The sequence below is a fragment of the Pavona decussata genome, unplaced genomic scaffold (assembly GCF_977016875.1).
Source record: "Pavona decussata unplaced genomic scaffold, jaPavDecu1.1 SCAFFOLD_47, whole genome shotgun sequence".
NCBI classification, from domain to species: domain Eukaryota; kingdom Metazoa; phylum Cnidaria; class Anthozoa; order Scleractinia; family Agariciidae; genus Pavona; species Pavona decussata.
This window is the reverse complement of record NW_028145469.1, coordinates 2,141,066-2,156,906: the sequence shown is the minus strand read 5'-3', so window position 1 is coordinate 2,156,906 and position 15,841 is coordinate 2,141,066. Positions and strand designations below refer to the sequence as shown.

Below are 15,841 nucleotides of genomic sequence, written 5' to 3'. Positions count from 1 at the left end.
TGGAACTTTTTCCTTCGTTAATCTACTTCTTGACCTTCTTCTGTTTATCTGACTTAGAAAAATTATCTTTGATTTCAATACACAGTTAGGCCAACAGCAAACCAATAAACTAAGCATTTTTCAAAGCTCAAATATATCAGTCCAGTCATATATTCAAAACTGTCTTTGGCTCCTTCCAGTGTGGGGAGAGTAATCCTTTTGTCATATTTTGTAACTAGCAAGAGGTGGAAGGAGTTTGCAGTGCTCTTACGAGGTGCAGACGAATTTGAAAAACAATGCCTGTTGTATTTTCGGTTCAGTGATTGGCCAATAGCTCTAATCTCCTAGCAACGGTTTAATCGCTTCTTACCCAGTCACTTTTTAGTGTTAACGCTCGCGCGCTTAGCGCCACACCTGGGGTTTCAATAACATGGCACGGTTACCAAGACTTGACGAATGCATGCTGGCGATATAAGAATGTTATGGCTATTCTACAAGAAATAAATGGGGAGAAACGACCAGAAAAGACAAAAGACTACTTCATTGTGAGTAATTCAACTTAATTTAAAATAAATGTGATCTTTATTTAGTCGAAACCCATGTTTCCTATAGCCCATGATCTGAAATAGTAAAGCTACAAAACGTAACTACTCATTGTCCTTTCCCTGATGATGGTGTATAGCAACCTGTTTTCAGATTTAAGAGACCTGGATATTTATCCTAGAAAGTGGTAAGATAACGAAACTTAGGCAACCTCCGTAAAACGTATAGCCATAGAGGTTGAGACCTGAGTTTGCAAAGATGTTCAGTATAGGTGTACAGTTATATATAGCATATGCTACTAAACCTAAACAATCTATGTGACCTGTGTCATCATATATAGGATGTCAACTAGCTACGTGTCTGACAACACTGAAATCCGAGACACCTACACTGTAAAAAAAAAACGTTGCGCATGCCCAATTCTTGTTTTTTTTTTTGGCCAAAGTTGGTTGCCAAAGCTAATACGAAGATTAAAAATTAATTTGAACAAACAACTTCATGGGTTGAATGCCACTTATGAGAATTTCTATAATAATAGTACTAAAATTAACGCTACATTTATATCTCTAACACTGCAGTACAACACTCTATGCCCATATTTCTTGCCTTAGGTCAAAATTACAGTCTCTGTTTGTTAAACTGCATTGGTTTTGTTACAGACAAGGGATGACATTGTCTCCCCCTATAACTGGTTATTAACCATAACCTAGAAGAAATAGTTTGGGTATACCAAACATTATTACAAAGTTAAGATCGATCTCATGCCAGTGTATATACAAATTCAGCAAATTGCCCCGTCTCAACAGAAGTACGAAAACCTGACGAAGTGTAACTCCCAAAAGCAAATTTTATCCCAGAATAATCTACACAGGACAGTCCACTCCCTCCATACCAGGAGGGAGGACCAGTTATCTTAGCTTCAAATTTATGATAATCAGCATTTGCTTTTAAAGCAATCGGAGGTTGAAACACAATTTCAAAGCCTTCATATTCTCCAAATTCACTATGGAAGGGCTTTGAAACGAAACTTCTTTTGTCACTTTCAATGATATCCCCACCGGGGGCCTTAACCGTCAGAGCTACTGAATATCGATTGTTGTTGCGACCAAAAAGACGAATTTCATTCAGCATTATATCTTTGTCTACCTTCAGGCCAATACAATCGGTAGTGCCGTCATAACCCCGCCCTTCATGTAATGACTTAAACCTGGAAATTGTCTTAGGTGTTCCAGGTCTATTCGCTGTCGAAAATTCCACTGGAACACCCAGAACAGAGTTAAAATACTTCATGAGGTGGTATGACTCCTCCTTGGTCAGAATATCCGAATCGAGAACAACGTCTGCAAACTCTTTTTGTTCCATCAAAGGAAAACGAATTCCCTTCACGATACGTTCTCCAAGAATCCTTCTTTTCACAGAACCTTCTGCTACAAGGCCTTGCTTTTCACATTCCATTTCAGCCCAGCGATCGACAGCTTTGAACAATTCCACTTCCTTGATATTCAATGAATCTTTGTCGACGATTTCCTCCAGTACTGATCTCTCGATTGTCTCGAAACCATCCGTTTTCACAGCTTCCTCCGTTTCTTTCTCGATCACTTTCCAGCACTGATCCAAAAGATCTTTCTCTTCGTATTTCTGCGCGTCTGGTAAAACGGTAAATACGTTCGACGCGTTCAATTTCTCTTGCAGATAAGCGGAGCATTTGTCGGCCAGAGAAGGCAACATGTATTTCTTCGCCAAATACATCAACTGCATCACATTGTCCGCTGTCAAGTTCGCCTCATCGCTGTAAATGAAACGAAACAACTCCAACAGGCTCTCGTACTCACAATCAGAGATCTCGACGGAATCTTTTGTCTCCGCCAATTCACCGTAAAACATGGCATAAAACACCGGACTACTGATCGCCAACACAAACTTGTGAGCCGGAATATTTATACTTTCATTTCCGCCCTTGGAGTCTCGCACTACAAACTTCACATCGCTCAAGAGGTCTTGGTTAAATATGGACTTGCATCTTTCTCTGATAGTACTTCTGGCTGTCGATTGCCAAAAATCTTTTTTGACTGCACCAACAGACATGATTGAAACGACTCTGCGTTTGAACGTTTCTCTTTTCCTTCGCTTCGAATAGCGACTAGCTTTCGATTTCAAGGAGAAGGTCACCGGAGTGTTATATGTCACGCATGCATTGTAGTACTGATCGCAGGCTCAGTTTTGTTCCCAGTCAGTTGGTAAAATTTCGCAAACTGACGAAAGGAAGCCAACTACTTCGAAACCAGTACTTTAACAGGACATTTCCTTAAAAACAAGAAAAAAATAAATTGCAAAACATGGCACTGAGAGAGGCGATTAATAACATGTGATCCATGTGCTTTTGTTATCATTAGTTATTTGGTTAGCTAATCACGTGAAAACATTGACCACGGTCAATAAAACCCCTTATTTTATCACCATCAACAAAAATAAATAAGTAAATAAATAAATAAATAAATAAATAAAAAAGAGAAAATAACAAAATAAGGATAACATAATCCGTAGCACACGCCGTTCAAGCTCGTTCAAGTTGCGCAGATTACTTCAGCCTTGTATTTAGTTTGAAAGCGCGAAGGACTGTTAGACATCAGATATCAGCATGTCAGGTTACGTTGAAGATCTGAAAGTTGCTTGTTTCTTTTAGGATGTAAGTCCAAGGTTTATATTGTAATATAATATTATATTTGTCATTTTACAATATTTCTCTACATTGATTTCCATTAAATGTATTGAAATATTTAAAGATAAAAGAGACATTTGTGTTATTTTCTGTCCTACTATCCTAAAATGTGAGGAACGTTTAGATCCGTTTACCCCTTAGTTTACTGTAAAACCGGAAGAAAAGCCAAACTTTTACATTAAAATTTCATTCCAATTTCCTTCCCTAGTCCAGTCCAGTCATGTGCAGTCCAATATTTTACTTTCATAGGCCCGATTAATAAGCGTTTCGATCCTAGGTAAAGGCACTGACTGGTAAAGGTAGATAATACAGGCAACACATTTTCAATCTGATACCTTTGGCTGCTACTATACAACTGTCTCCGAGATTCTACACTGTTCACAGTGCCCTATTTTTCCGTGGGATTTTCGAGGCTCGTACGCTTCGATCGAACTCACGCCATCCATCCGTCTTAGTTCACTCTTTGTCTTCCGTTCTGATACTTTAACTTATAACCTAAGAGATAGTAATGGTGTGATGCTTGCTATCCCACAGCCCCGCACTAATTATTGTAAAAAAAAAGTCTGTCTTACAGCGGAGTTTTACTGTGGAATAGTCTGCCCTTGAATATTCGACAGTCACTGTCTCTCAATGAATTAAAATCTAAGTTGAAGAATTATGATTTTGATAGTACTAGTCTTATATAAATTTTATTTTGTTTTTACACACCGCTTCCTTGTATTAAGCAGGTTTTATCTTTTTCTCTTATTGTAGTAGTTATTTACAACATTAATTTAGTTAGGTAGTTACATTTATTTAAATTAAATATTGTATAGTCCTGAAGGAAACACCGTGTCTAAATTAAGATTTTACCTTACCTTACCTTACCATCCAAGTTTGTAAAAGCAAGCGCAATCTGGGGAGTGTGTATAAACTATATTACCGAGAGGGTGGTGTTAGAGGTGGGGCTAGTCAGAATACGTTTAGCTTTCAGTAGTATGGGATATGAGGGGATCAGCGCCTTTTCCATGTCTCGGCTGTTGTACTTTTTTTTTTACGTTATCCAGCTGTTGCACTTTTCAAAAGTTTAAATATATGGAATTTACAAGGTGTTGCACTTTTTTCCATAAAAATTACCATAAAATTGCCATAAATCAGAAACCAAAAAATTGCGCTAAAAAAATTGCGCCAAAAAAATTGCGCTGACATTTTCCAAGTCGAAATATCCTCAAGGCATTTTCAAAAGAAAACTTTTTGGAATTCTATATTAAAATATCCACAAAAGTGCGTTTAAAATAATCATCATATGAAATCATTAGTCATTTCTACGCTTGGTCTTTTATTTGGTTTTTATGGCTCAGGCGAAGCCAGGAGTTTAGCTTCTCGGCAGCGCAAGTCGCAGCGGAAATGTAATCGAAAGTAGATTTACTGAAGCTTGAAAGCAAAGCTTTCTAGATGAAGTAAATATACTAAGATTACATTTTCGATAAGACGAGCAGGGGATGGAGAAGCGTTAAAAACTCCCTCGATTTTTAAGGTGGGAAGAGGAGCGAAGCGACGATGGAAATCGAGGATTATTGCGCAAATAATTTCCCAAGGTCAAATCCAAAAAGGCTTAAAGAGAAACCGCTTATATATAGTATGGAGAAAATTTCTATTATTGGAAGTTATAAAAATCGTTATAGCGAGGAAGAAACTTCTTTAGCAATGGCAATTCAAATGAGATGTTTGGATAAACTTTTGAAGGGATTAAATATGAAAGAAATTTATGATGTCATGTTTGATATTGTTAAAAAATATGGTGATATTTGTTTTTACCATAGATTTTGCCTTTATCATGAGGAAAAGAATAGAATACATTTTGATATTCATGGATATGATTATAGGGAAACTAAATATTATAGAACTGGTATTAATAATCTGAAACAAAAAATTGAAAAAAGTTTGGATTTGGATAAACTGTTTAATTATGTTTTGTTTCGTTATAAAGGTTTGGGATGGAAAGGTGTTCATTACATAAACATAATAATATCTAAGGGTAAAGTTGTTAAACCATTAGAAAACCGGAAAAAACTGGTTAAAACCGGTTAAAGAAATTGCGCAAATAATTTTCCAAGGTCAAACCAATTTTGTTAAAGAAATTGCATCAATGATTTTTTTCCAAATCATAGGCGTTTCTATCAAATTATCATCATATGGTTCAGGTGGAGCGACGATGAAGCCACCGCTTTTAATTGCCGTGTTTGAATTGTAGATGATTTTTCCATTCATCAAAATATGTCAAAGTCATATTTTTAGTTGCTCCATCACATGTATATGAAATTTGGTTTCCATTTTCACGAATAAGAATGCTTCCATAATGTGCCCTGAAAACAACCAAATAAAAATTTGTTATCACAAAAACATTAGTATCAAAAATATCACGTTCTTCTAGTCGAACCGGTTGACTATATATCAGATTGACTGTTTTCGGATCTCGGTTGTATAAACAGATTTTACAAACAGAAGTTACTTTACCATCATAATAAAATTGCCGATATGTTCTTCTTTTTTTGCAACTATGACATTTGGTTAACTGATTTATGACTTTGTTGCATGGGCATTTATCCTCCATTGGATAATAGCTTATAACCTCCTTCATGTGTTTTTCGGCTTTAATTGGAAATTTTATGATATATTTATTTTCCATTTTTTTATACTATTATGTAGTGAATCAACAAGTTTTTCGAAATTGATTTAACTATAAAAGTTAACGTTAAAAGAGAACGACGTTTCGACCGTCCGACGGTCATTTTCAAGTTCAAAATGAGAAGTAAAATATGTGCTTATATACAATTGTGAAAAAACTAATGAGATACTGACTTAAAAAGCTTAAAAAAGCTCTAAGATATTCACATCTAAACAATATCAAAAATAATAGCGTGAATGATAAATACAAAGGAACGCTAAAAACGATAAAAGGTATTTAAAAGGTATTTAAAAGTGAAATAATTAAACAAATAACTTCGCGCGGATCGAGTCGCATTGTTTGTTCAGTTTCGGCTTTAGGTCGCGAATAAACAACATCTCGAAGATCAAGCAGTCGAGTTTATGTAGTGTCATCTCTTTAAGCCTTTTCGAAAAATTTATTCTTTGCTGTCAATAGCTTGTCTCTTCGACGTTACTTTTTTTCTTACGCGTAAGAAACGCATTCACGCCATTATCCAAATACTGTTTCACTTTCTCGGAAATGGTGTAATGCAGTGGGACTTTCCCGCTTACGTCTAAATTTAGTCCATTGTATGGTCATATGACAGTCGTATGAGTTTCTAGCGAATGAAATGATTACACAAAATTTTCCACAGCTTGTATAAAATTCTGTGTAACTTTCACAGCTTGTATAAAATTCTGTGTAACTTTCAGATCATGTATAAAATTCTGTGTAACTTCCACAGCTTGTGTAAAAATCTGTGAAATATGTCAGCCATGAAAATGTTATCGTGGTTATTTTTTTTATGAAAATATGAGCTTGAGTTTGAGTTTGAGTTTGAAAATGTTTAATATTTAAACGGTTTTGCATTTTGCATAACAAAGGCTTCTTTTTTCATTATTACGCTTTAAACAATATTGTGTACAATTATATATTGTATAGTAGAATGAATTGTGATTTATGTTCAGCAGAAATTCATGAAGGTTTCAAGGATTTTGAAGAGTCTTGTCCTTTCTGTCATAAGCAGTTTGAAAATCGTAAGTCGAACGAACGCGAACAATGTTGTTGTGATAATGCTCATATAATTCTTGATAGAGGTTATTCAGTTTGTAAAAATTGCGGGCAAGTTGCTGGCTATAAAGTAGTAAACGAATATGTTAATTTCCGAGAGAATCTTTATCGCTTTCGTAAAAAGAGCGTTTACAATCGAAAATATCATCTTGAAAATATAATCGATGATTTATTGGCAGCATCGGTGATATGTGTTAATTATCAACAGAGGGCAAAAATACATCGTATTTTCGTCGAAATAAATAAAATTCTTCCCCATATTAATGGGAAAAGGAAACGTATTATCAGTATAAAATTTTTATTAGAACAAATTTTAAGCGCCATGGGATTAGAACACAGTCCGCTTGTTTGTATTAAGAGTGACCGAACATTGGCTAGTTATAAAAAATATTGGGATAGTGTATTGGATTTGATTGGTGGTGAAATAGGTCAGTGAAATAACTTATCATACATCCTTGCTTGTTTATCAACAATCGGTGTGTTGTCTAAAATATAATCATCAGCATGTTGTAGTTTTTTCAGGAGATCATCATCGAATTCACCACTTCTAAGAATTTCTTTTATGGATATTAACAAGTGCCCGTATCTTTGAAAGGCGTAATGACATTGGTATGTTTTTATGTCAAGATTTTTATGCTTCAAATATATTTGAATAAAAAGTGAAACAGCAGTAGCCGCAACAAGAGATATGCCTGAAGTGGGTAAACTACTGGATATACCACCAGCAGCAATAATTGCAGAACTGATGTTACCGATTAATTTCCATTTTCTATAGGATTTAAAGGCTTTTTTGTAAATCCACATTTTTTTGTGATATGTTTTGTAATAAGATTTCAATTCATCAACTTGGTCAGATGATGTGTTGCTGACATGGTTGAACTCTGTTACATCAATCATAGTCTTTTATAATTATTGTCCATACAAACTTTTATGATTTTTTAAGAGCTTCATTAATCGTGCTGATTATTAACGGTTTTACTTTAGTACGCATCATATTCTCCAATAGTCCTTTAATGTCAGAATCCAATTGCACCAAAGATTGTCTTATACTATTGTCAATCAGTGGTTTGATAGTATCCTCTGTGTGGCTCTGGAGTTGACTCAGAGATATTGCATGATTTGGTTGTGTTCCATCTTTGATAATCAGATGACGGTCTTCTGTGTCAAGGTGACCATCATCATTGACGTGAATTAGTTCTTTCCATATGATATCTTGCTGCATTTCATGTCTGACTGTATATTCAAACTTATTTCCGTTTTCATCTTCTACGTATGGCATTGTATATGATATTATTATATTAATATTGCTTTGTGATAAATAGTAAAATAGATGTTTCTTAATTTTGCACATTGCAGTGAAACAATAGTATCGAATAATCTATTTACAGTTATCCATACTGTGTTAGCATCTTGAAAATCAAAGTTATAATTATTTTTTTGATTACTTAGAAGTGTTATAATAATTGCATCTGTGACTCTTTCATAAGTTCTTCTCATAAGTCTTATATCTGTGATCCATATTTTTTTATCGAATCTGAGATAAGCGCCTTTTGTGACGAAATAACCATTATGTATAACATCTCCGAAAATCCGAACTGGTCCATTTTTTTTCTGTAGAAATTGTAAATTTACAGCTTCTTTATCTTCTGTAGGATCAGCCAAATTTACGATCCTATTATTATTCATATTGATATCAGCGTACATCTCATTTTTCAAACCATCATAAACTCTTGGATCTACACTATCACTCCATCCTTTGATTCCATAAATAACCAAGTATCCTTCTGGGTTCTGGACAACAGCTCTGCCATGGATTACCAATGTTATACGATCAGGTGTGGTTTTACTGTTGTTATTAATCTGAACAAGAAGTTTGCCATACGTGTCGAATGCTCGATAGACCTGTTTGTGAATATAGACAGTTGTTCCCTGAGTTGACAATGATACATTGGTGGATTCAGGGAAATAATACTCGAATACCATTGTGTAGGTACCAATAGGTAATGGATAAATGTTGAATGAGATACCACTTCGATAATCATTAGATCCATCAGTGTCCTTAATCATTGTGATTGAATAAGCTTTTTTATTTTGATGAGCAGATTCTCTGAAGTTCTCTTCGAACCCATCTACCCTAATATTATACTCCGAAGCTGATTCATCTGTGTCATACAGGTATTTGAATTCGTTTGTTTTGTGACTGCTAATCAAATGTGATTCAGCAAGTTTATCTTCAAAATACTTTTTATTTACACCGTCTTTATCATTGGTTGGCTCTTTCACATTTATCAACTTATGATCATCCAAATTTAAATCAGCAGTCATTGAATTGCTCCCATCTTTTCTAAGGATTGTGTTAAAAGCTGTATTAACTAAAGTTGAAACAGTATTGATAACATAGGTATCTCGATTGTCAACATAGTTTTTATCAGCTTTGAGATTCAGCTCAGCCACCCGAGCAGTAGCTGATGGCTCGCTCGATAATTCCAGAAATTTAACTGTATGACCACGCATGTCTAGATCACGATCCAATGCATCAGGTTTTAGACGGTTAAGAAAATTCTGATCAACGTAGTATTTATTAACAGCATCAGTCTCCTGAGTACCAGCAGCAAGGTTTATTATCTTATTATTATTCATATTCAAGTTACCAGTCATTGGTGATGATCCACTCTTTTCCAAATAACCTGATAAATCAGGCGATGGTATTTTTTTAACAGAATCATCAACGTACTTTTTATTTGCTGCTTGATTGTCATTATCAGGTTTTAAGACATTAATATCAAAAAATGTTTTCCGTCCGGTGATATGTTGTTCTGTTGATGTGACCACTATTTCGCTTTTAGCTCGTCCACCATAACCATCAAAGTTTTTCAAATCTGGTATATGAAGATGAATGTTTTCATATGACTGATGCTCAGTCATTAATCGAACATCATTAGAGCTACCAGCGCCGTCTGGTATATCTTGTAGATAGATACTATTGGTATGAACGCTGCCAGTATTGCTGTAAATTACTGATTTATTATTGACGACTGCACCTGGTTTAGCTCCCTCAAACAATTGAATCTGACTCTTTGTGACAGCATCATCAGGATTAGTGCCTTGTTTGACATTAACCATTTTTTTGTCTTGTAAGTTATAATCACCATTATCTGTTAGTATAAAACCAACGCCTGGAGGTCCTTGAGGACCTTGTTGTCCTATTGATCCAGAACCTGTTGTAGAAGTTGTTTCATCATTGAAAATTCCCATTATACTAATTGTTTAGACTGTTCCGTAAAAGTTTCTTTTTACAACTTTCATAGGTTTGTCCACATAGAGAAAAGAATATGGTTCTTTAGTTGATTTTATATATTTATCCTTATCAACACCTAACTCACGAGATATAAGGTTTCTTTCATTGCTGCTTGGAAAGTCATATACACAAAAATGTGAACAGTTCAAACGAATGTCCTTTGGAGTTTTGTAAAATGATTGACTAAGGTAAATAACAAAACAGTTTTTATGCCTACCACCAATAAAATATTCAAGTAATGGTTTTTGGTTTTTATCACAAATAAAATCATCAAATATAACAATCTTTTGTGATTCATCATCAATTAAACTATCAACTGGAACTATCTGATCATTGTCATAAACTATTACATCGTAACCAACATTATCTGATATATCAGTCAGTTTTTGAATCATATCTTTATACTTTTGTTGTTCAAGATTTTTTGCATAAAGATGTATTTGATCATAGTATAATAATGGCTGCATAAGCATGTGATAAAGAAGGTTAGTTTTACCCGAACCAGAATTACCGCATATAAGCATTCTAAATGTATCATTAGGCATAAATCCATACAGACGTTTGAAATTATTGTTTTTATTTTCATTGTCATAGTTTGGTATATCCATTATACTATTTTATTAGACAATATTAATATGGATTTGTATATGATTTCTGAAAGATAAGTTGAGATAAGTTGAGATAAGTTTATGTAAGCAAATAGTATAATGGATATCCAACGATTGAAACAAATATCTGAAGCCAAGATTAAGGCTGGAATCCTTACTAAAGAGGTAAGAGACGCGTTGAAGGAATACAAGCATAATAAACAAGATTTACAACAGGGTTTATTAGAAACGTTCAAACCAATAATTAAAGCTCAGGAAGAGACAAAACAAACAATCGACGACAAACAGGATAAATTGATTAAGCAATTGCAGAAAAACCAAAAAGCAATCACATCAGGTTTGGAGAACATTGAGATGTTAGCAATTCAGCCTGGACAACCACAACCACAACCACAACCACAACAAGAAACAAAACTGCCAATTGGTTACAAACCAGCTATGATGAAATCACCATATGAAGCAAATCTAGACAAGGGATTCGATGATGATGAAATTGAGACAATGATGAAATATAAATTAATTCCGCCTAGTTCAGTATTCCATCGTATTCAGGATGGTTTGCTTAATTTTGATGATTATGATGAATACGTTGGTAAAACAATACAGGCAATTGGTAGAAAAAAAGGTCCTTTATCAAAAGGTCAAGGTAAAACCAAGAATCAAGTCAAAATCGATTTATTGACCAGAGAAATCAAAGCGTTGCAAAAATACAGAGATCGGATTGCAGTAATCCCTGAAGGTCTCAAAACCCTCAGTGGTAAAGGCTTGCATACACAACCAAAGCGGAATGCGTATAAGATAAATCAATATGGTCAGTATGGTGGTCTCATGATTGATATCCCCAAATTGATGGGACAATTACGTCTTATTGCATCAAAAGATGGGCAAAAAGTGCTTGATAAGAAGGTTGATTTTGACACCATTGATCTCCTCACAAAGAGATTCAATTCAAAAAAGAAATACAGTGATATAGCCAAAATGGTTTTCAATGAATTAAACCAACTGAGTGAAATTCCAATCCATAAAACCAGTAATAAGTTCAAAAAAATAGGATCAGGAGTTGTATATTTCAATAATATAAATGACCTACTTGACAGAATGGAACTTCTCGGCGGATCCATTTTAGCTGGGAATAACTCCGTTAAAAATGAATTTTCACAGATTGCCCATAAATTGAATCAACTAGGGACGATTTCCAATAAACAACTCATTGAGCTGTTGAATAATTATGTATTATAATGATATATATGCAAGAACGAGAAATAAAGATATCATCCGTTAATCGTCAAAAAATAGGTAGGAGTCAGCCTGAAGACTTTTCAATCAAGTTTAATCCACCAATTCATCTTGGCAGCGATATGAAACATGAACTAGCAGTTAATCGTGTGTCAATGACTTATTCATGGCATAATATCAATAATAAAAACAACAATAATAAAATCAAATACTCCAAAGATAGTGGAGCCAATTGGGAAACAATCACATTTGTTGATGGTATGTACAGTTATGATGATCTCAATAATTACATTACACAAGCCATTGAGCAAAACGATGATAAACCAGCCAATGGTGTGGCTGTCAAACTGTATTTTGTTTTATCAAGTTATCGTGTCGTTGTCGAACTTGGAAATAAATGGAGATTAGATATATCCAATTCAAAATTCGGTGATCTGATCGGTTTTGAGTCCAAAATAATAACACAGACTGAATATGGCAGCAAACTTCCAAATATAACCAATAGTATTGATGTCATAAACATAAATTGTGATCTTATAACTGACAGTATTAGCGATGGAGTATTAACAAATACATTAATAATGATTCCAACAGATAATTTAAGAAGATCATTTCCATTTACTTTTGAGCCGAAAAGAGCTTTATTCAGTCCAGTATCAAAGAATATTATATCCGAAATCAGAATAACGGTAACGGATGCATTAAACAGACCCATTGATTTAAATGATATAGATTGGTTTATGAGTTTAATTCTACGTTCAAGTTTTGTGTAATGAAATTGTCTAATGAGACAAAGTGAATTCAAAAGAAGATTTGACCCAGAAATGGGTCGTTATGTTAGAAAGAATATTTACGATGAATCAATTGTTGGTGGGAATATATTTACATCAATTGCATCAAAATTATTCGGAAAAACAACCAAAGAATTAGCTAAAAAAGGAGTTAAAACAGCAGCTACAAAGGCTGTTACAAAAACTGGAGAGCATATTGGGAATAAAGCCGGAGATAAGATAGTACAGTTATTGAGTAAAAAACAACCTTCAATTTTGTCACCTACTAGCGTGTCCACTCAGCCAAAGGTGACAAAACAACTTTCTGATATGGAAATAGCAGATCGAGTGAATCAGATAATATCTGGTGGGAAAATCAGAAGGAGGAAAATTGTGTAATATAATAGTATAATGAAATCATTCAGGAATCCAAAATATTTAGAACGTTATGAAGATGTCTTTTTTGAACTTGAAACACCACTGAATACTGGTGATCCAGGAAACGACAATTCTCAGAAGAAAACCGGATACAGGTTTGTGGTTGACAACACAGGTGAGGTAACACCTTTCGACTGGTATAATGCCAGAATCTCAATGACCTTCAAAGTACAAACAATGGCTAACGCTAATATTGCGGCTGAGGATCATAATGGGATTGTTAATGGATCCCATTCATTCATCAACAACTTCGATGTTAAACTAAATGGTCGGAAAGTTTATGACTGTAACGATGCAAATCAAGCTGTTAATATCAAGAATCTGCTGGAATATAGCTCAGTTTATGCTCAATCAACTGCAACGAATGAATTATTTTATTTGGATACAACCCGACACGTTGAAGAAAGACCTGCTCAGGCAAATTACAATAAAGGATTTGCTGCAAGAAAAGCACTTTTGGGTTTATCAGCAGATGTTACAACAGAAATTACTCTTAATCATTATTCATTTTTTGAGGCACTACGAGATGAACTTCTTCCTTCAACAAGAATGGAAATAAATCTACAAATTGAATCAGATAATAATCTTATTTGGCAAGCTGGGGCTGCGTGCCGTGTTATGATAATGAGGATGCAACTAGTTGTGCCAAGAATAACTTTCAATTCAGAAGGACAATCATTATACATTGATCAGTTTATGAAACCGCATAAATGGACATATCTACATGAAAACATCGAACGATCAAACAGTACTAGACTACGATCTGGCACATTTACAATATCAACTGGCATCGAACGACCAAGACATGTGTTTGTGTTCATCATCAATGATGCCAATATTGGTGCACAAACGACTAATCCTTTCTTGTACAACACATTCAATGTTGCTAATGATCGAGCACTATCTTCTGCTCATCTGGTTGTTGCGAATGGTAATGAATATCCTGATGTGCACTACAACCCATCAACTGATATGACACGTGTTTACCGAGATGTACTGAAGTATGTTCATGCAAACAATGAATATGGACAAGGCACACTTTTGAATTCTTCTAATTTCAAATCATTATTCGGGTTTTTATACTTTGATCTAACAAAACAAAAGACGGATATTAGAGATGGAACAACGAAACTGGTATTTCATTATGAACTATCAGGTGCCACAAATGCCAACTATTCAATTTATGCCCTTACTTTATACGAACAAAATGCTGAACTTGTGCAGAAAGACGGCAAGCTTTTATTCAGATAAATATAATTTTATCTACACATATCATATACAAGATATGACAAGCTATCATTCACATGGTGTAAAATTGTCTCAAGGACAAAAACAAAAATTAGCAAAAGCATTGAGAAATAATTCAGCAATAACAATCAGATTATCACATGATGAACTAAATGGACCTGACCAACTTATGTTAACCAAAACCCAAATAAATAGATTAAGAAAATCAATGGCAAATGGTACTGGTTCTGACATTAAAATATCAAAAACACAGATACGAAAAGCAGTCAAAATGGGAGGGAGCCTTTGGTCATCATTATTCAGTCTTGGTGCGAGGGCACTTCCAGCTGTAACAAGTCTAGCTTCAAAAGCTGCTGGTCCACTGGCTACAGGAGCATTATCTGGTCTTGCCAGTCTTGGTGTTGATAAGATATTTGGAAAAGGAAAACAGGTTGGTGGGTTCTTAATTCCACAAAACAAAGTTGATCAATTGATAAAGTATAAAGATTGGTTGACAAATGAACAAAAGAAACAAATCGTTAATGCAATTCATACTGGTGGACAGATTGTTATCAAACCGACAAAGAGTCAATCAGGTGGTTTCTTGGGTACATTATTGGCTTCAATTGGCGTTCCTTTATTGTTAAATGCATTGACAGGAAAAGGTTTACAAGTGGATAGAGAGAGATTGAGACGGTCTGTACCAGTTTATGTTCCAAAAAATACCAATGGTGGTTTGGTTCTTCCGGCTGATTATAGACCACCTCCATTTTATGGTACTTGGAAACAACCCATAGGCATGGGAGTAAAAAAAAAAAACCTCCAAAAAAGGAAAAGGGTTACTACTGGGAAAAAACAGTCCTTTCAAAAACATTCCACTAATCGGGGATATCTTGTAGAATGTATTAATACTCCGCTTAGCAATTTTGATCTAAATAATTGGGTTAAACAGCTTGGTATCAAATATTTCAGAGGAGTTTTCAGCAAAGATAAATTACCCATGTCCATCAGAAACAATGAAGTGGGGATCATAAATCTTGATGATTATATCGGATCAGGCACACATTGGGTTGCATATCGAAATGGAAACAAATATGCTGAATATTTTGACAGCTTCGGATTACCTATGCCAAAAGAAGTGGAAAAATATCTTGCCACAAGTGGTAAACCTTTGATATATTCATCAGATGAAATTCAAGATCGAGATTCTGTATTATGTGGATATTGGTGTCTCTATTATCTGCTTGAAAGACAAAAAGGAAAATCGATTCTAGAAACAATTCT

At 34.6% G+C, this 15,841-nt stretch overlaps 1 protein-coding gene across 1 annotated transcript; it reads right to left on the bottom strand.

The window, feature by feature from the left end:
* Positions 1–542: 542 nt before the first annotated feature.
* LOC146482255 (BTB/POZ domain-containing protein 6-like) lies at positions 543–2,685 on the bottom strand. Its single transcript, XM_085107350.1, has one exon. It carries the CDS (start codon positions 2,605–2,607, stop codon positions 1,282–1,284), a length of 1,326 nt encoding a protein of 441 aa, XP_084963476.1. The 5' UTR covers positions 2,608–2,685; the 3' UTR covers positions 543–1,281.
* Positions 2,686–15,841: the final 13,156 nt, after the last annotated feature.